The 21,409-nt window shown below is 41.6% G+C and overlaps 1 protein-coding gene across 2 annotated transcripts in view; it reads left to right on the top strand.

The window, feature by feature from the left end:
• Positions 1-21,409, top strand: part of GRK3 (G protein-coupled receptor kinase 3) — an 80,009-nt gene that overhangs the window by 28,734 nt on the left and 29,866 nt on the right. For both annotated transcript variants that reach the window (XM_064521864.1, XM_064521865.1), the window contains exons 3-8: positions 9,935-10,008; positions 14,631-14,732; positions 15,881-15,955; positions 17,689-17,750; positions 18,816-18,867; positions 19,519-19,610. In XM_064521864.1, coding sequence (XP_064377934.1) covers positions 9,935-10,008; positions 14,631-14,732; positions 15,881-15,955; positions 17,689-17,750; positions 18,816-18,867; positions 19,519-19,610 — 457 coding nt within the window. The remainder of the gene's footprint in view (positions 1-9,934; positions 10,009-14,630; positions 14,733-15,880; positions 15,956-17,688; positions 17,751-18,815; positions 18,868-19,518; positions 19,611-21,409) is intronic.

Raw genomic sequence — 21,409 nt, 5'->3', positions numbered from 1 at the left:
TGTTGCATTATTTGAGACAAATGAAATAAAATGGGGTAAAACACTAGATGGTATACTGGGACGAGTTGTCCTGGAATTTTCCAGCAGAAGAGACGAGTGTGATCCCCGCTTTTTATGATACAGGTGCTCTATTGTACAAAGGCTACAGCTTGCACTGTAGAAGGCCTTAAAATTGTTAACCAGCATATCTGTGGTGTTTCCCTGAGATGCAGCAAGACCTTGCTTCCAGCTGAAGGTGATTTCAGATGGCGCAATTCAGTTTAAGCATAAATTTGCAATAACCTCCCTGTGATACCCAAGTTCAGCTCTGCCGTTGTTGCATGCCGACAGTCGTGCGGTTTCACAGGAGCGCCGCACGAGCGCTTTCCTGGAACGCTTTCCTCCAGCTCCGTCGTCCTGTTGTCCAGATCCGGCCAAATAAGAAAGATCAGGCGCAGTCTTGGAGGGAGTCAGGAGAGAGACCCGTAAGTGCCCTGAACGAGGACAGAGCGCTTGGCGAGGAGCAGCCAGCCCCAGGCGTGCGCTTTGGCTGAAGCTGCCACCGCCGAGAATTGGAGCCTCCAGCCCTAATCCGTAGGGAGCAAGTCGCTATTGATTCCCATGCACGTGTAACTGCTTATTTGTTTCTCATTATTCTGTATTTATGTACCGCACGTTTTGATAGGGCTTGGAAACAGCTTGATATTTCTGTTTTCTAATTTGCTATTTTGCCTACTAGAAAGAGTCGGCATCAGCATTTTGGACCGAATTCAGGTCTGCTGTAAATAGATGCAGCTTCCTTTCAATCAGTGACATCGTGAGTACTTATATCAGGGCTAAATGTGTCTTTTTTTGGCTTTGCTGTGTCACCTAGTGACTTCTGTTCATCTCTGCTTTAATAATGTTTTTATTTACTCCTTTTAAAAGGGTGTTTGAATCCAATACTAATAAAATCCCAATTAGGAGTGGAGTAGTTTTCTCCAAGATTAGTTTTATTATGGAGTTCCTCATTAAAATATTTTTAATATTCTCTGCTATTAATTAATTGATGTTCTGCTGAAGATCATGATACGGCAGCACGAATGAAGAGGTAAGCTTTAAAACGTCGGGAAGTCAGAAGGACAGAATCGGCCCGTGGGGCTTAATGCCGGTTTTGCTCAAGCCGCCGTCCTGTTCGTGACGACGGGCAGGACTACGCTGGAGCTTCTCCCCGGCCTGATGCCCTGTCGCCCCCAAATTCTGTTCACCGTCTCCAAAGAGCGTCTGGTAGTAGCGCTCGCTGATGCTGCCTCCCCCCTTTTCATCTTCCACGTAGCAGGTGCTTTCCAGCATGTTAAAAATACATCCTGCTTTAATAACACTGATAACAGGGCAGGAAAATTAGAAGCAACTTCAGAACTTCTGAGACTTGCGTAAAGCTGGCGTTTGCAGAGGTTCGAATTAAGAATTTCGTAGAGGCAGATGAAGCGCATTAAATGAATAAATGGGCAGGCGGGGATGGCGTGGGCAGCGGTCTGGGCCGGCGGGACCAGCGTAACCGCGGCCCCTCCGGGCTGGCAGGCGCCTGCCGGGAGACCGGCAAGGGCCGCCCGCGCCGAACCACGTGGGCTCGTTTGCCTTGCTGTAATAAAATAATGTCAGCTGTAATCAGCTTGTGAACATAGTGTCACTGGCCAGGTCGGGTTTAATAGAATTGCACAGGGGAGTTGCTAGCTGTATTTCTGTTCTTGGCCCCAGCTCCATACGCCCAGAGTCCAGCAGTAAGAAATACTGAAGGAAATAAAATCCAGGCCTTATTGAATTTAGGGCGAGTCTTGGCATTGACTTAAGAGTCAGGATTTCATGCAAAACTTTGAAATCAAGTTAGAAAAATTTAATTATTTAAGAAACAAAACAAAAAACTTTGTTTTTTATCTCTTCTCAGCAGAGATGGGTTAACTTTATTCCCTTCCCCTACCTCTCCCCCAGGCTTGTGAAGCTGCCCGTGTCTGGTGGGGGGATGCTGTCTGGAAGCGGCCCTGTTAATTGAATAGTCCCAGACTTTCTGTGCTGAGTCTTCTGGTGCTCAGCTCATCTTGGATAGCTCCTCATCTCGAGTATCAAGTTGAGGCTGAGCTACAGAGTTCAAGCTTCTTTCCTTACCCCTCTTTGAAAGACATTTTGTCTTGCTTATTGGATTTATGGCAATTAATGGCGTTTGACAAACTAAGCTGTTTAAGATTGTCTGTAGAAACAAAATAGGAAAAAGTTATTGTCCAGAGACTGGGGTATGAGAAGATTATTTTGAAAGCGGAGGCGTGGAGCTAGCTGTTCTTTCACGCCCACATGTATTATTGATATGATCCATCACTTTGGTGTTACCAGAAAAAGCTTATAAAAAATACCTCTTTTCTTAACTACTATAGATCCAGTTGTTGTATAAATTATATAGAATAGAAGAAGAAATCTTTAAAGTGAAAAGCTGTCAACATCTTTATTTCATAAGTAATTGCTGGTTCCTCTTATCTGTTACTTACGCTATCATTTTTTTAATTCCTGCTTTCTGTTCTTTGTCTTATTTTTCAGTACGTAGTTAACTCTGCTTATTGTGCTTTTCGTCTCTTCTACTTGAACTTCTCAAAACTGCTGTCACTTATTCAAAGTTACTTCTGTCAATTAGTTTTGCTATTATCTGAGAGCTACAGTTCCCAGCTGATAATTTTTCACTCTGTCTAGAGCACCCGTAAGAGAAGAGCTATCCTTAATGCTGCAAGGGAAATGCAAAATCCCATGTTACAACGGAAGGACAAAAGAGAAGTGTTTTTAATACTGAGAGCATTATATTCTAATTGGAATTGTTTGAATTTGGGACACAGTGAAAAGATAGAAGTTTAAGTATGCTGATAGCTGATGACATTGATGCTATAATCAGACCAGCTGTAAATGCAAAAAGAGGAATGAGTAGTATGTTTGCATTTGCAGTTATGCTGTAAAAGAATAACTGGTTTAAGGTTAGTCGTTCAAAATTGATAAAAACATTGATAAAATGAAGAATTCACCCACCACATCTTTTTGAACTTTTCTTAATATTTAGGTTTTTTAAATTCTTTTGAACGCTGCTCTTGATTATACAGAGTGGCGCTTCTGATTCTGTTTTCCTGTACTGTAAATTTTTAGCGAATTAATTACAAGTCGCTACAAACTGTTGATAAACCCATGACTTGGCAATCTGTTTTCGTTTCCCAGCTTCCCCAGTGATTTTTTTCCTTAATATCACAGTTCTCCAGGCTCCACAGGAGTCATCCTGTCTTTATCAGATCGGCCTTTTACAGCCCCCACATCCTCCTTCGTTCCTTGTCCCTAAACGTCAGCCGTGCTTCCCGAATCTCTCTCGGCCTCTGATCGATTACCCCTTGCAATGCCTCCTTCCTGCAGACCTCCCTTCTTCCGGGCACCGTCGCGCCGACTGCCCCGGCCCGGCCTCGCGGCAGGGTAACGCTGCTCTCGCCGGCCTCGCGCGGCGTTTGCCCCGATGCCGTCGGTCCGAGTCCCGCTGGCGCTGCCGGCTTCCCGCAGCGTCCCGTTTCCTCCTGCCTGCCCCCCAGCACGTCCCGGCAAACGGCGCTTGGCAGCTCTGCGCCCAGGCAGGACGAGGGCCTGGGCTCAGGAGAAAATGTCACAGCTGACACCTTTTCCCCTTGTTTTCATGGAATAGGTTAAAAAAAATACATCAATCACAAGAGTCCCAATTAATTATAAAGAATTCCAACACTCAGCTTCCCAAAATACGACCTGTTGAAGAGAAGGATTGAACTGGACTTCCCCTGAATTGTTTGTGATATGTGTGTTGCTGATGACTTTGAAGATGGCAGTCAGGGTTGCCCGATGCTGCCCAAGCATTAGGATGCACATAGAAACTCTGGAAGAGTATGATTCATGTCAGTCAAATGCAAAATGATCTGTTGCACTCTGGAAGAAGTGAATTTCCCCAACTGTAATGTAATAAAAAGGCTATCTAAATGCAGGCTCTAGCACCTGATCTCACTTTACTGAAGGCAGTTGGCCAAACTCCCATGCAGCATGAGCAATTATGTTGTTAATTTGCACTACAGAAGTATTAATGAACTCTGCAGCTGCCTATCCAGTTTCGGTTTTAGTGTATTTTTCCAGTGTTGAAGCCACCAGACAGTATTTCAGCTGCTGGTACAGATGCTGTCATATAAGAGCAAGAAGTGTAGTCTTGAAGGTATGCAAAATGTGTATGTTCTTAACTAAAAGTTGCGTGGAAAACCTGTGGGGTGAAATAACGTGGTATTTGATTTCAGGGCAGTGCATGGTGTCTATTTTTCTAGGCTGTTGCTTAGAAAGCGTATGATATACCATGCTTCTTGTGGTTTTATTAAAGTGTACCTTTAAAAAAAAATAGAAACCTTTCTTTCAAAGGAAGTTGGTTTATGTGAAATGCACCACTCGGGTTCTGGAACAAGATGCAGAGCCTGTTACATTATCATGTTATGTCCTCAAAAGTTGCTGTGCTTGGATTAGCAAGTTTTACACGGTAGCATTCATCACCCCCTGGTTAGTAAAAATTGTGTCCTAAGAGATACTTTTTTTAATGACTATATAAATTGCATGCTTGTATACAATGATATGTTTTCATACACATATATGAATACTCCTAGTCGATAGGTCTTCAGAGGAAGCTTGAAAGGTCTGTTTTTATATCAACCCAACTGTTATTAAACACTGTTTCTTAACGGGGGATATACTTCCCCACCCCTCCAAAAGAAAATGGTGAGTAGATGGTAAAAGCTGAGGCTCCAATTTATGGGAGTTAAACATTCCCCAAGTATTAGAATATTATTCTTCTAAGTACCTGGATGTTACTGACTTTTTTCCAAGTGTTTTTTCCATCACAACTCTTAAAAAAAAAAAAAATTGGTCTTCATTATTTCCCTTGCTCTGTGATAATTTCCATGCGCTCCCCTGCAGTAGCAGCGGCGGCCGTGCCGTGTTGGGGAGCGGAGCAGACCCTGCTCTCCGGGCCGCAGCCCGTCCCCTGCCACGGCCTTCCTCTCCTGCCCCAGGGCTCTCGAAGGTGGTGCTGAGCCGAAAGAATCACCCTATCTTTTTCCTGCAATACATTCCCAGAGGTCTTATGTATCCTACCAGTGAGTAAATCGAGCATTAGTACCCTCCCGGAGAAAAGGTGTGCTCCGTGCTGTAATTGGCTTTACTGTTGTATTTTTTTAATTATCTTAGATTTTTAAAATGTTGCTGTGATAATTCTGGCCGTCTTTAATGGAAACAGTACAACATCTGTAAAAGTATCTTGCTTCTCCTTGTTTTAGATGTCTCCAATTTTTGCATAGCAATACAATTAAAAAAAAACCTCAGGAAAGGTCTATTAAAGCAGACAGCACAAGGCTATTCCTCCTTGTTTGCTCTTCTTGTGAATCTTTTCTTCTTCTGTGATAATTAAGAAGTTTGGAAAATTTTAGAGAGCGAAAATGTTTGGAATGGCATTGTTAAAAAGTTGTGTTGCTATATTTTCACACTCCTCCCACAGTTGCCTTTGTGCGTTTATTTTTTGTTTGTGGGTTTTTTTGGTAAACAGCCAGTAGCTGGGAACATGCCAGGGATTTTTCTTTGACTGCATTCATTTCTGTTTGTGCCACTCTGTAGTCTCTTAATTACATGACTGTAATCTTTTTTGGTTCATTGTCCAAACAAAAGTTCAGTTAATTCAGCATTATTTTGCTCTGTATTGTTGATGTTTTTGATCATGTTTAAAATAAGAGTTAAGAAATTACTTTTAGTTCCATAAAGCATGTCGTTGGGAAATTCAAGAGTATGAATTTAAACGAATTTTTGTTGTTTTCCGATTTGCACCAAAACCTGGTTTCTGCCATGTTTCCCACGCAGACAGGAGAACACAGGGAAGTTTGTGCTCTCTAGAAATAGCAATTGCATGCGTTGCAGGAAAGGGCTCGGTCGTTCGCTGCAGATAGATGAGGTGCGATGTTGTTGGCGAGGTTTTCGGCGAGCGGCTCGGCGCGGGTCGGCGGCTCCCGGGGCTGGACGTGCTGTCTGGCGCAGAGCGCTGCTTCCCCGGGCGCCGCGTCGAGCCCAGCTCCTCCTCTCGCTCCCTAACAACAGGCAACTTTCCTAGCAGTATTTCCAGTAAAATACAAACTGAGGCAAGCCTTTAGAAAGAAAAAAATCGCCATACTTCCAAATTACTCTTAAGGATTGCAGAACATGTATATTTTTAAAATACTTGTTTACAGAATATTTCAAGAATGATTTCTTTTTTTGAGAATAACTACAAAACTTGAAGAATCTCATAGGAGGGGAAAAAGACCCTCTTGATCTAATTAGACTTCTGTCCTCATTTTGAGAACAAAAACCAGTTTTTATAGTCTTTAGAATATCATCCTTGTCAGCTAAAGTAATCAAGCAGAGTATTTTTACGTCCTAATTACGCCCAAATAAATCAAAGGGGCCTCAGTGAAACATAGCTCTTATATTATGAAATTTAACTTGGGATCCAGATGAAGCTATAGAGAAACTCCATAAAGAGGCTGATAAATCACTTCCAGTTACATGTGAATTAACACTTTTCTTTGTCTGATTAGTGATGCTTCGTCCACTGTGATTAATGGTTTTGTTTATGAGTAGTTTGCGGGGTTTTTTTCTGTAGGTCTTTGATAAAATTAGACAATAGGGAATTGAAGCACATGATTTTCATAACTGACAGTTAAATGCTTTTCTATAGGCACTATTTTACCTTTTTTAGCTTTACACTTTTGGTGTCCTCTGTATCAGCCCTTACACATACTGAAAACATGCGGATCAGTTTGGTGTGTTTACTTGATGTTAAATGATGCAGTATGTGAGAACAATTTTTCTTCCAAGAAGCATTTCAGTCAATAAACAAAGGAAAAGAAAAAAGTTTTTCTTGTATGTTACAAAGTTGAGATGATCATTTGTTTTAAAAAAAAAACAGAGATTTTTATTTAACTAGATGTCATCCCCTTCCTCCCCTGCAGCATCACAAATGCAACATCCAGTGGAAACTTCAGTTTTTGAAGAATCATAGCTAGTTGATGAAAGACAATAGAGATGTACAATACTTACAGAAATTTTTGGTTTATAGGCAAACAAAGCAACCTTTGCTTGTAGATCTCTGGTATAGATGCCACCTTGCCTCTTGGCTGAAGAAACCTACTGCCATGTAATGGTTTCTGAGTATTTTACAAAGATTATACTGTATTAAAGCAATTCCCAAACTTTTTGTATGGTGAACCACATCTTTCATGGACTGTGCTTAAATTATTTCCTTCCTCCTCTCTGATTTGCGTGGACATCTTCCAGTCCCCAAATGTCATTAGGATAACCGTGTCATTTACCTACCTGGACACGTAGCGTTAGGGAAGCGTTTGCTGTGGCAGGGAAGGAGAGTGGGCTGCGCTGCTTGCGGCGGAGGCTGGACACACTTGAGTTTGCACGGGCAAGAGAGGAGAACTTGCTCATTGCAAAGATTTCTTGGAGAACGATAATGTGACAGTTGAGATGTGTGATGGTCATAGATTTTCGTGATGAGTTTACTGGTGGTTGAACATTTATGAAATGACAAGAGGCAGCATATTTAAATATGAAGGTGTTCTTATTTTCTGTGCTGTTGAATTTAGCTTTTAAAGCTGCTGACCTAGCGTGCTCGCCAGCTGAACGTCTGCAAAGGGGCCGGACGGGGCTTTGCCCAGCGGCGGTGGCTGCAGGTGGGGACGCTGGGCAGCCCTGGCCGCCGCGGATGCCTGCCGCTTCCCCAGGCACCTTCCCTGGAAGGTCCCCGTCCTGCCGTCACTGCAGCGTGCGTGCCTGGCGCTGCTTTGGGTATTCTCAGGGTGTACAGATTTTTTTTTTCCTTCTCAGAATGATTTTATGTGGACTGTTTAAGTTGAAATTCAACATATCGGGAATTGTAGCTGCTTTATCAATGGTAACCTAAATCAGAATTGTGTGTGTTATGTATGTGTTATTGTGTGTGGCAATGCACAGCTTTTGCATTTTCAGAGGCAGCCAAGTTACCTTCTTTCCTTCTCACAAACAGACATTTTTGCTTGATGCTCTAGTTGGTTTGATGCTGTAATACAGGGACATCCATTTGAATACGGAGACACACAAATGTGAAATGTGGGTTACATATTCATCAGCCAGAGGATACACTTTCCTCAACCCTATTCTTGTAGTTCGATGGCAGAAGCCTGGTATTTGATCTCACTGAAAAATCAGGCTTCTGCCTGTTTGCTGCCTCTTTCAGCAGTATCTCCTCCCTGCTCTCTTGTGCCTTTCTTACTGGACTAAGGTGGAAATCCGAATACACTAACAGAATTGCAGTTTAATTTTTCTTAGGTTAAGATGGACATCAGTAATGTTTTAGCAGCATTGCTAATTGAGTTGCTCGGTCCTTCGGTTCTTCGTGTCCCTGTGGTTGGTTTTGTCCCGTTGAACTCCACGGGCACAAGAGCACTTTGGTTGTGACGGGAGTCTTGCACCCAGCAGAGTTTCAGCGACAGTAGCTGCTGTGTTTGCTTGCTTGTTGGCTCATCTTTCATTTGAGATATTTTGACTTCCCCCACCGCCAAATTTGCCACAGACAGACAGTTAACCAAAGGCCTGATTTTGTTTTCTTAATGTTGTGTTTTTATATCTCTTGCATCCTAGTCCTCCTGATAGGCAGGAGGAAGGAGGACGTTCAACCCCTTCCAGAGTTGCACTTGGCACATCAAGTGAAATAACTGAATTTGCCATGATGTGGAAACGACCGCTCTGAGCGTGGCCGCCTCGACGCGAGCTGGCCCGAGCTCGCGGGGTGGTGAGCACCGCGGGGCCTGCCTCGTCCGCCTGTCCTCGTCCGCCTGTCCACCCCGGCGAGGGCTGCGGCTGATGCGGGGCTGTACCCTCGGCGGCCAAAGGCCGGGCGCAACCGCTCGCTCCCGCTGTCCTGGCAGGAGCCAGTCCCGGCAGCGGAGGAGGAGGACGGTTTAGAGCCAGCTCACCAGAGCCCTGGGATTAACTGCGCTGTCTTTTCTCGCTCACTTTGTTATTTTAGTTTACGTTTTTATGGTCTTACCTACGAAAGTTGGGTGTGCTTCCCATAAGTACATAGTAAGCCTAAAAAAGGAAAGGTATTGCTTGCCGAAATGAGCTGAAAGCTTGTGCCTTTACAGCTGTAAAGGACTTGCAGATACCCCAAGCAATTAGCTGTGACAGCAGGTACCCGTGTTAAGTAAAGTAAAAGGGTAGTTGGGGTAGCAGATATCGGCTCAGGCATGTGCAAAGACAGTTCTTTTGTGGCACAAAGCTTGTGTGAGGCTGCACTGAAATGCTTAGAATAGAAAAAGGTCACGAGCAGACTGCGGAGCTTATCCTTCACATCGCTCGCGAGGGACCCATAAATATTCTGATGCAATCTGTCATGCTATAAAATGTATTGGAGGTAACATTAACCAGTACTTCTAGAGTCAAAGCGTAAAGGCACTAAGAAAAAAGCGTTCTTATCGCTAAAAAAAAATGAAGGTAAGTCCCTTTCAAATAACAAAATACATTCATTTATACGAATATCTATTTTTTTTTTTTTTTTTTTTTACTGTGGGGGGAAAAAAGCCTCCAAAACTGGTCAGTGTAGAGGAGTGGAAAATTTCAGTACGTTAAGTAAATGTCTTACAAAGTTTCCAGCAGGTAGGAATTGGGATATGCTTAATATACCTATGGGAGATGAGTTATGTTTATAATCTTTTTCTGTTCAGAGTGCTGCAGGGCCACTTATCGTTGTCAAACCTTGGCAATTAAGAATATCTACACAGCTATAAACAATCCACGAAGCTACCCAATTCTCTGTATGCTTTGTTACAAGTTACTGTATTATGGGTGCGTTCTTTTTCCTGCAAAATGTTTGATTTTTGTTTTGCAGGATTTTTGCTTTTTAAAGACTATTGCATGAATGAAATCGATGAAGCTGTCCCTCAACTGAAGTTTTACGAAGAGGTAAGCTGCCTTTCAGCCGGCCTTGGGGCTGCACGCTCGGGGCCGCGGCCGGGGAAGGCGGGCGGTGGGGCAGGGGATGCTCCGAGGAGAGGGAGGACGCGTGAGGACGCGTACTCTTCTGGTTCATTTCAGCTTCCATTCCTGAGTGGTTGATTCATAAGACACAATATTTTATACAGTAATAATTGCACTCAAAGGAACAAACTTGCCATTTAAATGTGTTCGAGAGATTTTTAAAAGTGGTCACATAACTATTTAATCAAGTTGGTGATTTGGTGCAGTACTCTAATAGTGTATATTAGCACAATAGCGTAGATGATTTTTCAGTCTGATTGGTGATGATTATATAGTTTAGATTTAGAAAATGAAATATTTGTAGCAGAAATCCACTTAGCTCAAACTCTGACAGTGCCTTTATTCGCATGTACTGAAACAATGTATTTTTATTAAACATCAGTTAACAAAGCACTTCAAAAGGTCCTGATACAGCTTTTGCCCTTGAAGAGAATGTTTCATTTTGAGGCAGATGTTGAAAAAAACACTTGAAGAGAGTTACTTTTGCAGACACTTAACCATGTATTTATTCCCTACATTCTTGCATCCAAGGATAACTTGAAAAATACCCAGAGGATGATGGGAGAGGGAGAGTCCTGATAGAGATTAAAATATGTTTAGGCTTATTAATGTTTTTTATCCTGAGGTGCACTCCCTGATTATGGGTCACTTGAAATATTCATAAGAAATGAGCTCTAAATTAGGCTCATCTCAAGTCTCCATTTGCTAAATGTCTCTGATACTTTAAAGTTAGGCCAAGATATGTGCTGAGAAATGGGACGTGCTTTTGATCTTCACTTGCGAAGACGGTGATAAATCTTAGTTCAGCTACAAATATAGAGGTGAAATTATAGAAAAGCAATTAGCATGTGCTAGTTTTCACTGGAATTACAGCAGCGGATTCCTTCTTTCAGAAAGACCTGAAAGCAAAACCAGTGGTATTTGCCTTCTAGCCGATGCTGGGCCGGTGTTATCTGTTATGCATAGGGAAGATTTTTCCTTTGAGGCAGAAAGTCTGAAATAAGACAAACCCAGCAGACAAACCCATCTCGCGCTGTCCCAAAGCACATCAGCAGAAAACGGAGCACGGTTTCCCAAATGCAGGCGGCTTGTTGTTGATGGCATCACGGATGGCGGTTGCCATGGAAATTGCTGGCAGCTCCGGCTCGGCTCCGGTCCCTCCTGCGCGGAGGAAGAGGTGTTGCTCTTCCTCCTCCCGCTCCCCCGTCCCTCCCACGCACCTGCAGGCACCGGGTGATTCCTTGTGCTCCGCTCACTGCTCTTGGGTGTGTGGCACTAAGTATAAACGGTATTTAATCCTCTCAGAGGTGTTGCATTTGCCGAAGACACGTGGGAGCGCTTCTGCAAGGCAGCCGGTATTGTTCAGTGCCGATGAGAAGAGCCGCCCCGGATCCCCTTTGCCCGGATTGCTCCGTGAGCTGATGGCTCTGAGCTCTGGTCACCAGCGGGCTAAAAAACCCAAAATAGGCTCAGCTGGTGTCAGTCAGAAGACAAATCCTTAGCAATGTACAGTTCCCCCTCTCAGATGAGATCCTCCCTTTTCACAAAGAGGGATCTTTTTCTACCGTGTCCATCTTTTTATGTATTGAACATATCAGTATCTTCAGCAATCAAAAATGCAAGTTGCAACAGATTGTTTAGCAAGACATTTATAGCTGCCTCCTTATCTCTGAAACAATTCAAAATTGTATTTTTAGGTTATTAGCAAAGTGTTGCCTAAAAAAATTTTAAATGCTTTGTCATGCACTTTTAGAAAAATCCCATTAAAGATATTTAAAGAGAGGTTCATTGCATTTTCTTCTGCGACATACTGGATTCAGAAGAGTTTTCTTTTTTTTTATATATTTGATTTACTTACTGCATTCATTACAAGTAGAATAATTTGAGTACACTGTTACATTAAAAATCGCTTCATGTAGAAGGGCTCTGTACTCCAGGGATTTCATATTATTGCAGCTTAAGTCACGATCAAGCGTTTAGCTGGATGAGTGATTCATCCAAATCCGTTTTTTAAAAAAAAAAAAAAAAAAAAAAAAAGCCTTTGCTTCTAGCTGCTTGAAAACTAATGCACTCTAATTTCAAATTTTGAAAGGATACTTTGTCAGGCACTTTTTGAAGGTGAGCCGGAGTTTGCCAGGGAAGTGTTGAAATGCAAGATGACACAGTACATTATCTCTGGGTCAAGAGTAATGAGGAAACTGCTGCTAGCAGAGACAAGTTACATGATAAATGGTGGCACTTCCTTAGCTCTGCCCATCATTGTATTTTTGGCATGATACAGTGATGTTCTGTTTAACAAATGTGTAAAATTAGCTTAGGACTGTCAGGCGTGCATGTTAAATGCAGTCGCGGTAGCGTGTGTCTTCAGGCCATCTCGCTTGCAGCGGGCAGGCGCGTTTGAGGGGCGCGCGGCGGGAGCGAGGCAGGGGAGCGGCGTGGCGAGGCTCGGGGCTTAACGCGGTGGCTCCTTGGGACTTCTGCGGAGGATGGGGTGGTTTGGCCGGGTGGGAGAGACTCCGAGTGTCTACCGTCCTTTTCTCCAGACCTTCAGAAAATCTCGGTTTGGTTTTAGAGAATGTTTGAAAATGCAGAGGGCAAAGGGACTTTTGCAGTGGTTAAAAGGACGACTGTAAGGGCAGGTTGGAGAGAGGCTGACTTGGTGGCAGAGTGGCGGTGGGGAGGGTGCTTCAGGAGGCCTCTCGCTGCTTTGGGTGCTGGAGTTACGTGGTGTCTGCTCAAAAAATGAAGGAGAGGAGGCTGCGCTCAAGTAAGAGACCCTGACATGCACCAGGGTTTCTCCAGTTCTTTTAATTATTTTGGAGGCATTGCATTAATTTTAAAAAAAAATGCTTCTTTGAGCTGTTTTGAATCATTTTAATGAGAAATTGCTAGAAAGGAGGAAGTCATCACAGATGGCAAAGCACGGTGGAACTGCTGCGTTGCTGTAGCCAGCGAGCGAGGGGACTGCAGCGGGAAAACCAGCGAGCTGGAGCGCGCGGTTAGTGGTGGTGCTCCCCCCCCAGAGACGGACCCGGCCGGGTTTGGCGCTTCGGGAGGCCTGTGCAGGAGTAATAACACTCCCAGCTCGTCCTGTGGAAGGAGCAGCTCCTGAAGGGGGAAGAAAAACAACTTACTGTGAAACGGAGGCAAAACACAAGCTTTTTCCTGATGTTTACTTCTAGAAGTCCTGAGCAGCCTCCTTTCTGTTAACCCCGCTGTTGCTCTTGCGGCTTGCTAGGTGGGGAGGCAGGAGCTGGGGCTCTGCCTGTGGTCCCTTGAGGCCTGACGCCGTGATCGCTCTGCCCTGGAAGGAGATGCTCTGCTGCGTCCTTCTGCAGAGCTCATCCTGTATTCTGGGAGTCCCGGCAGCTCTGATGCGGCCTGTTCCTTCCCAGGCAGGCACAGGTGAAATCCAGCTGAGCCTCAGGCTGCTCCGCTTCTCCTGACCCGGTGCGGGGAGGCAGAGCACATCTGGGTGCTTCGGGTGCCCCTTGGGTCCTGGGACGTCCCAGCCTGGCGCCGGGGAGGTCCAGCGCGAGCCTCAGAACCGAGACTCTTCCCCAGAGCTCTTGTGTTTTCTGCTTTCTTCTTCCTCCTGTCTCTCCTAGAAGAACTTTTTCCCTAGATATACTCCAAAGGACTCTTGAACTGGTGTTTCTTTTCCCCCAGGAAGGCTACCATTATGAGAAGTATGACAGTCTTCCAGTAGTCTTACTCTGTAACATTAATCACATGGGTTGGCTGTTAATTCACGTGGAACATGCTGACTTCCTATATCAAACCAGCAGAAACCCGATAGGTTGTATGAAACCGTCTTTCTAGCGACATCTAGGATTCAAATCCAACCTTTACCTGAACTGTGTGAACATTTTGAAGAATGTCCTTATGCAACCATCTTTGCTTAACGTGCCGTAATTGCTCCTGATCAGGACACTCCAGTTTTGTGCTCAGAGCTGGGTCCGGTTGTGAGTGATGCTTGTGCCGCAGCCCTTGCACCGGCGCGGGGAGCGTTGCTGGCGCTGGGGCCCTGCGCGTGTCCCAGAGCATCGAGCGAGATGGTGTGAGAGCAGGGATCGACGTTCCTGCCTGCAGCAGGAGCAGGGTCTGTGCTCCCTGTCTCGGAACGGAGCAGGGAGGAGGAGACCTCCAAGCGCCTCGCGCGTGTTGGCTTGCCTGGCCCTCCCGGCCCAGTCTGGTCCCATCGCGCGGTTACCTTCCCACTTCCGATAGAGATCCGTAGCATGGCAGATGGTAAAATGAGCAAAATGTGCCTCTTTTGCTCAGTCATTTTCAAATTTTAGAAAATAAAACTTTGTAGCCATGTTAAGCAAGTAAATTGGTTCTTTGCGTGAAAAATTCTAAGATAAAAGGAAAAACCTAATGTGAGTTTTAGGTGCAGAATTGCAGGCAGCTGCTCTTTAAGAGTCTTGACTAAGAATAATAAAGCAAAATAGAACTTCAGCCAAAGCAAAGTCCTATTGTCACCTAATGAGTGAAAAGTATTAAAAATGGGCTGATCCAAGTGATCCTTCTCTTTTGTGTTGCAGATAAAAGAATATGAGAAACTGGATTCTGAGGATGAGCGTCTCACCAGAAGTCGGCAGATTTATGACACATATATAATGAAAGAACTCCTGTCATGTTCACATGTGTGTATCATCTGAATGTCACCCTCTTCTTTTCATTACTTTGAGTAGCTCAGAAGCTGTGGTAATTTAAAAAAACTGATATTCATTCGGAGAGCAATTAAAACTATTGCTGAAGGAATTGTTTCTACAAATATTTGTTGTGGATTTCAGTTTGAAATCCATGGGACTGGGTTTGTCCAAATTCAGCTTTTTTTCCACGAATGAAGCATAAAGATCCAGTTTTTATTAAATTTGGCGATATGCAAAGGAAATATTTGGAGAATTTATCTGTTTTATATGATTTCTTTAAACTAAAGCTATATTTTAAGATAAAATGAGTGTAGATAGTTTGTGTGTCTATACTTGAGTGTGTTTGTGCGCATGCGTGCACGCACACAAATATATATGTATATGAATAAATAAATAGAAAACCCAGCTCTCTCCCTTCCCAAACCCTGCAACAACCCTGAAAGCTTAGAGTAAAAGTTGAGATTTTGTCTAAGACTGATCACATAAAGATTTTTTTTTTTTGGATTTGCTTGATAGCAAGCAATCTATCTTATTGTGCTAGAGACAGCAGACTCTTTAGCTGCAATATGATAAATTGCAGACATGGGGCTGCATCGTGACAGATGCAGCTTTGTTAAGGTCAATGAAAGCACACATTTGCTGCAGCTGAAGCTTTGCTCGCTGATGTACCATTAACACTGTTTAATTTGGTTTGGGTTTTGTTTTGTTTTAAGAACAATTTGCAGAGTGTTTTACCCTGGTTGTATGGATTCTTTGGAGGGAGGGGTTTGAGCAACCCTTTGTTAAGCCTGCGTGTTATTGTCTCTCTAGTGGTAAAAAGTCCACGTCCACGCCTGTATCTGTAGCTGTCCCCATACAGGGTTCTTGTCACAGATTGGATGACGGAGCATCCTCTTGCCCTTTTACCTTCACCTTTCTCCTCATCTGCTTCCCCTCTCCTTGCCTTCTAGCTTTAGAATAATAGCATTGATACTGCATTCAGCACACTTTACAATAATATACTTGGTGAAAGCTTTATTGCATTCATTTTGAAATACATTTATTTTTCATAGGATTAAAAGAATGACCATGCTGCAGACCTTAAATGAAACTTTTAACATTTCCAACCGTTTGTAATTTTTCTTTTTCTTTTTCAATAGCCTTTCTCGAAACAAGCTGTAGATCATGTGCAAATGTATTTAGCCAAGAAACAAGTGCCAGCCAGCCTTTTTCAGGTAGGTTAAGATGGTCTGAATGTTCCAAGTTTTCCTCACTTATTTGACAGTGAGTGACTTTGTACATTTTTAAGGAGACAGAATAAAAAAATTTTGGTAAATATTCCTCTATGTAATAGAAAAATATTCTGATTTCATTGTCTAAGTTGAATACAAATGATAAATTACTATTTTTCTTTTCCAAAACGTTTTTAAGCATGTTTATGAAAACAAAATATACCTTGGTGTATGAATAGAAATAGTTTTTAAATTTTTGTAATTTTAAGCCATTAAATGGCTTAGAATAAATCACTTTACATCAGGAAGCTGCACTTCCTGTCAGCATAAACGAAATCACGAAGTGGAGGATTTGCCTTAATGTTTAGGTAATGTGAAATCTTTGAAAGCAATGAGATTTAATGTAACAACAGATTGTATACATTTTTCCTTTAATTCTCAGGTATATTAATTCATGGCTGATGATGGTGAGGAATTTATCATTTGTACTATCTTACATGTTTTTCTGCCTCTGCAAAAGGCAAAATTGAGTCAGAAGTTACCTTTTGAAATAGGCGTTTCTGCCCCATTAAAATTATGGTGCCTTTTTGTAACTTTCTAAAGTTGTACATTTTTGAAAGAAAGTATAGACTTTGCTTGCACTCAATTTAAATAGAAAAATAAATAGTATCCTGGATCATTTGCTGAATTATTCATCTTTTATGTTTTAATTTTCTTCAGAAAATAAAGAAATGAGAAATTAAATATTTATTGTATTGTTACAGCTCTAAGACAGGTTGAAGTAAGATAAGAAATTCAGACTGATGCAAACTTTTATAGTTAAGATGAATTAAACCAGTGTGGTTTTGCAGATATGAACCTCATCAGTCATGGGAATGTCTGTAGGCTTAACTTCCTTTGCAATACATTTTAAGTATTTGTATACATTGTGAAAATGTGAATATTGCCCCTGCTTGATTTTTCTTACTGTTCAGTGAACTGTGTTTAATGTTGCAATTAGGTGAACTGACAAACTGATAACTACATTGCTTGAGTTGGATCTCACTCCTAATTGGGTTGGGATTTGAAATCACTGCATGGCATAACACATCAAGAAAAAGTATTTCTGTATAGAAAAAGTCACTTATGAATTGACAGTACTGGTATCTTACTGAGGACAGAGAGGAGAGAAGCACAAAAAAGATAAAGTGTGGCAGCAGCTCTGTGGGATGTGTAGACTCCAAAGGAGTGAATGTGTATTGTGTTTAAATGCATGTGAAAGAAAAGAAACTTCCAGCTGGGTGCTGTGATTCTGCTGTAAAGCTTCAGTATTTGCTTCCTCTTGTTGTCCATAGATAGGTGTAATACCTAGGTTTTATACAAGGCCCACAGGGAGAAGGTTTAAGATTTTCTAACACATGAAAATACTACATGTTCAGCACAACTGCTCAGGTTCCAAAAGATAAATGAAGCTTAAATCCTTCAGTGAGCCTAATTCAATGAAATTACAGTAAATACTGTGGTTGCATAGGGCTAATGTTCAGTGTGCAGAGCGAATTCTCAGCACCTTGCAGCATTAGGCTCACTGCAGATTTTTCAAATGACTGGACATTGGCTTTTAAAATTTAATGGTAGCCTGAATTTCTAATGGCAGCAAATTCTGGAACTTTAACACATGAATTATGTTTAATGGATAGTATTGCATAATCAGTTTATTATGTGCTTAAATATTAAATGTGTTTCTTAATCCTTTTTAGCCATATATAGAAGAAATTTGTGATAGTCTCCGAGGAAAAATATTTCAAAAATTTATGGAAAGGTATGAACATAATGTATTGCTTGAACTTTCTACCTAATCTAGGAGGTAGTCAGGTCCCTTAAGTATTGCTGTAAAATAAGGATAAAAATGTTTAGTAAACTTCATGTAATGATTCATTAGTATATTATGAGCAAGCTGCAAATGGCTAGCTTTGTGTATGTCATGCTTAAATGTCAGGATGCATCGGTGACAAATTTCTAAGGGTAGTGGGAGATCGTTCTATTGCTCCATGTAGCAGTAAGAACAGACTGCTTATAGTTGGATCTTAAAGGTTTTAAAAAATTTCAGACTGTTTTTATGGGATATTTTCATGAATAACCATCTCTTGTGTGTGACTGAAAGACCCAGTAATTCTGTTCTGTATCTAGGCACCTTGCAATAAAACAGAAAAGATCTTAAAATCCATCTTAACTTAAACGGAGCTACTCTTGTGTGCAGCGTCAGTGAAATTTGGCCCCTGTGCACCTACTGCCAACTATACCATATAAAATGGTATGGTAGTATTCTACAGACAAACTGAAATAGTTGTAAAAATGTCTTTCTTTGAATATAAATAGTTAATAATTTATTTTGAAATAGAAAAACATTTTTTTTAGCAATACCTTGCAATAATACTGATGTTTTTCCTATTTTAAGATAAAATGAGTTTAAAATGTTCCTGGGAGTATACCGTGGTTCATTAACATACATTAAGCTGTTTGTGTTTTCTTAAAATTGTCGTCTTCTTTCTGTAATTTAAATGCTTATTAGTTCCAAAGTTAGTTCGTTAGTTGCCTTAAAAAATTAAAAATAGAGTCTGAAAGATATAAGGAAATATTGAGCACTTCCAGTTGCAGGGATAATCTCGTATGGTATCTTTCTCTCATAAGGATGCAAAATATTAAGTATGCACTGTTGAGTAATTATTGGGTGGAGAGATTACAATTCTTTATAAAGAAGGTTATTGATTACTAAATATCACAACTCGCCCTATGGTAAATTTTGTTTTCAATACCAGAGTGTTGACATTTCCTATAATAGTTTAAATAGTAGTCTCAGGTAACTTTTAAACTTTTTTTCCTACAGTGACAAGTTTACTAGATTTTGTCAATGGAAAAACGTAGAACTAAATATTCATGTAAGTACTTACAAGTGTATTTATCTTGTCAAAGGCTGATATGGGAAAGAAAACGTTCAATTTTGAATACTGCTTCTTAAAAGGCCTTATTAAGAAGTACAGTGAATGTTGCTGTTCTGCTGTTCTATTCTTAGATGTTCAGTCTTAACAATTCCTTTCTGGACATCTTTTCTGCCTGTCTTGAGTTAATAGCCTTACGATTTTGTAATAGCTGAAAGAAATTGAAGTGCTGGAAGTGCTTCTCTTTAACAACCCCACACCATCCTCTCTTCTTTTTCCCATTACAGTTCAGACATTGTCTCCAGTATTCTTAAACTTAGCTCCTGCTTTGTCCCTCCATGCACCTCTCGTGCAGCTGCTTTGTCTGTAAGAACAGCCATCCTCTTCTGCAGCCTTCGTTGTCAATGAGACTGTGTCAGTGTGTTTGCTAACAACAGTCTTGTTTTTGTCTTACTGTTTTTTGTTACTCTTTAGACTCTAGTGCTTGCAAGTATGTTGAAAAATAAACATTAAGGTGCTGTGTTTTCTAAAGCAATAAGTACTATATGAATAATAATAGTTAAGCCTCTTAATACATTAGTAGATTATTTAGAGATTTTCACAGTAAGTTTCGTAATATTGAAAAATGAAGCCTATTTTTTGTACTTACAGCTGACCATGAATGATTTTAGTGTACATAGAATAATTGGAAGAGGGGGATTTGGTGAAGTGTATGGCTGCAGAAAAGCAGACACTGGAAAAATGTGAGTATATACAACTATATTTTAAAGATAATTGTAAACTCTGAACTATGTTAGAAATCCTTCCAATAATTTATTACAAAATCACTGCAGAGCAGTGTCACATTACTGTGTACTTCATTGGAATTAAATTTTATGCCAAGAGGTTCTGATTTCTGAATCATCTTTAAGTTTCATTTGATATTTGATCCTGTTATGTCCCAGGCAGTGAGGCTCCAATCTAGCAGAGCTCTGAAGCACATCCCTCATTTAAATGGTCTTGTCCAAATTAATGGAGACTGCACATGTGTTTAAAATTAAGTATGTGCTTAGATGATTTCCTGGATCAGAGCCTGACAGTGCAGAACCATGTTCTTGTGGAAACTGGTGACTGTGTGAGGTGTTATCCCTCGTCTGCTGAAGGTTGCTGTTCTTGCCATGAAATGTGTCACATAGCTGGTTCTTCCCCTTCTCCTTTGGGTGAAGTGTTCCAGCTCAGTTGGAGCCACCTCCGTTAAGGAGGTGGATGGTAATCTCGCAGAATGGAGGTGTTGAGCAGGTGGGAAATGAGTCACCGTAAGGTAAGGTTAAAAGATGATATGGGAATATGACCCCAGTGCTTTTCAATTTGTAGGATCATGCCTGGGCAGATTCTGAATATGGCATTCTGCATTTGTATAAATTAAGAAAGTTTTTGTCCTCATGAGCATGCATTTTGGTGGTAAAGCAGTGACGCTTGCTTACATTGGGAAGAATGGAGTTCCGGTTTGAACTTCTGTTAAACAGAGCTTTAGGGAGGAACTCAAGATCAACCCCTGTGTGTTTTGGTTTTCTCCTCATGCTGTCATTCACAACGCCTCCTGTCCTAATCAATAGATTTCAAGTTTTAGGCATAATTGTCCCACTAGGTTGTGTTTTAAACATTTAGGCACTAATTTGCCAAATTGTTCTTGGTGGGGTTTTTTTCCCTTTCATCTTGCTCTTCTCCTAACAGTTCTAGTCCAAGGACCATCCTTAAACATTTCTCTTCTATATGAGCATGGCATGTTTGAAGAACTGAGTCTCTGCAGTTATAGCTGGCTTCACTGGCAAATTGTGTGTGCTTAGCATCCTTGATAATAAAGTTCTGAGCTATTAAGAAGTGGAAGATCTCTTAGTTTCTTTCATTCTCAATATTTTTGCAGTGACCTCAAGTATACATCGTACTACTACCACTAACAATACTGTCTTTATTCTTGCTTTGGTACTTTCATCCATGTGCAATTCATTAATTTGTCTGTGCACAAAGCTAAACGTTTTATTTAGCTTGAGCCACACTAGACTTCTGCCCTGAAGAGGTAGCTCTCAGCTTTCCAGTCATTCTGATGTCTGACTTTTGCCATGGCAGGAGGCGGATAAGCCTTGGGACTAGGAGGGCAAGCAAAGGACAGTTTTTCTCAGGTATAAATAGAGTGAAGGGAAGTGAAATGCAGGAAAGCCAATTTTTTCAAACTTGAAGTAAAATGTTAGATTAGGCTCAGTTTCTGGGTAGAGGTTTGGTTTATTTCTTTCTTAATCCAAACCTGTTTGCCCATCCCTAATCCAGATCCGTCCACTCTAGATGGCTGCCTCTGCTGTACTTACTGTCTGCAAGGAGCTTGGGAAGCCGCCCCTCTAAGGTAAATGCCGTTGGTGTTGCACTAACCCACAAAGATACACCTGAGGCTTCTTTCACATCACCTCCTTCAAGGACACGTAAATAGGGGCAAGAAATGTAATTGGAAAGCAATCTAAAGGGAGGGAAAGCAGTGCTTTTTTCAGCACGTAATTTGATATAAGATTGA

This window comes from Dromaius novaehollandiae, chromosome 17 (assembly GCF_036370855.1).
Source record: "Dromaius novaehollandiae isolate bDroNov1 chromosome 17, bDroNov1.hap1, whole genome shotgun sequence".
Lineage (NCBI taxonomy): Eukaryota > Metazoa > Chordata > Aves > Casuariiformes > Dromaiidae > Dromaius > Dromaius novaehollandiae.
This window is presented reverse-complemented; position numbering and strand designations above follow the sequence as displayed.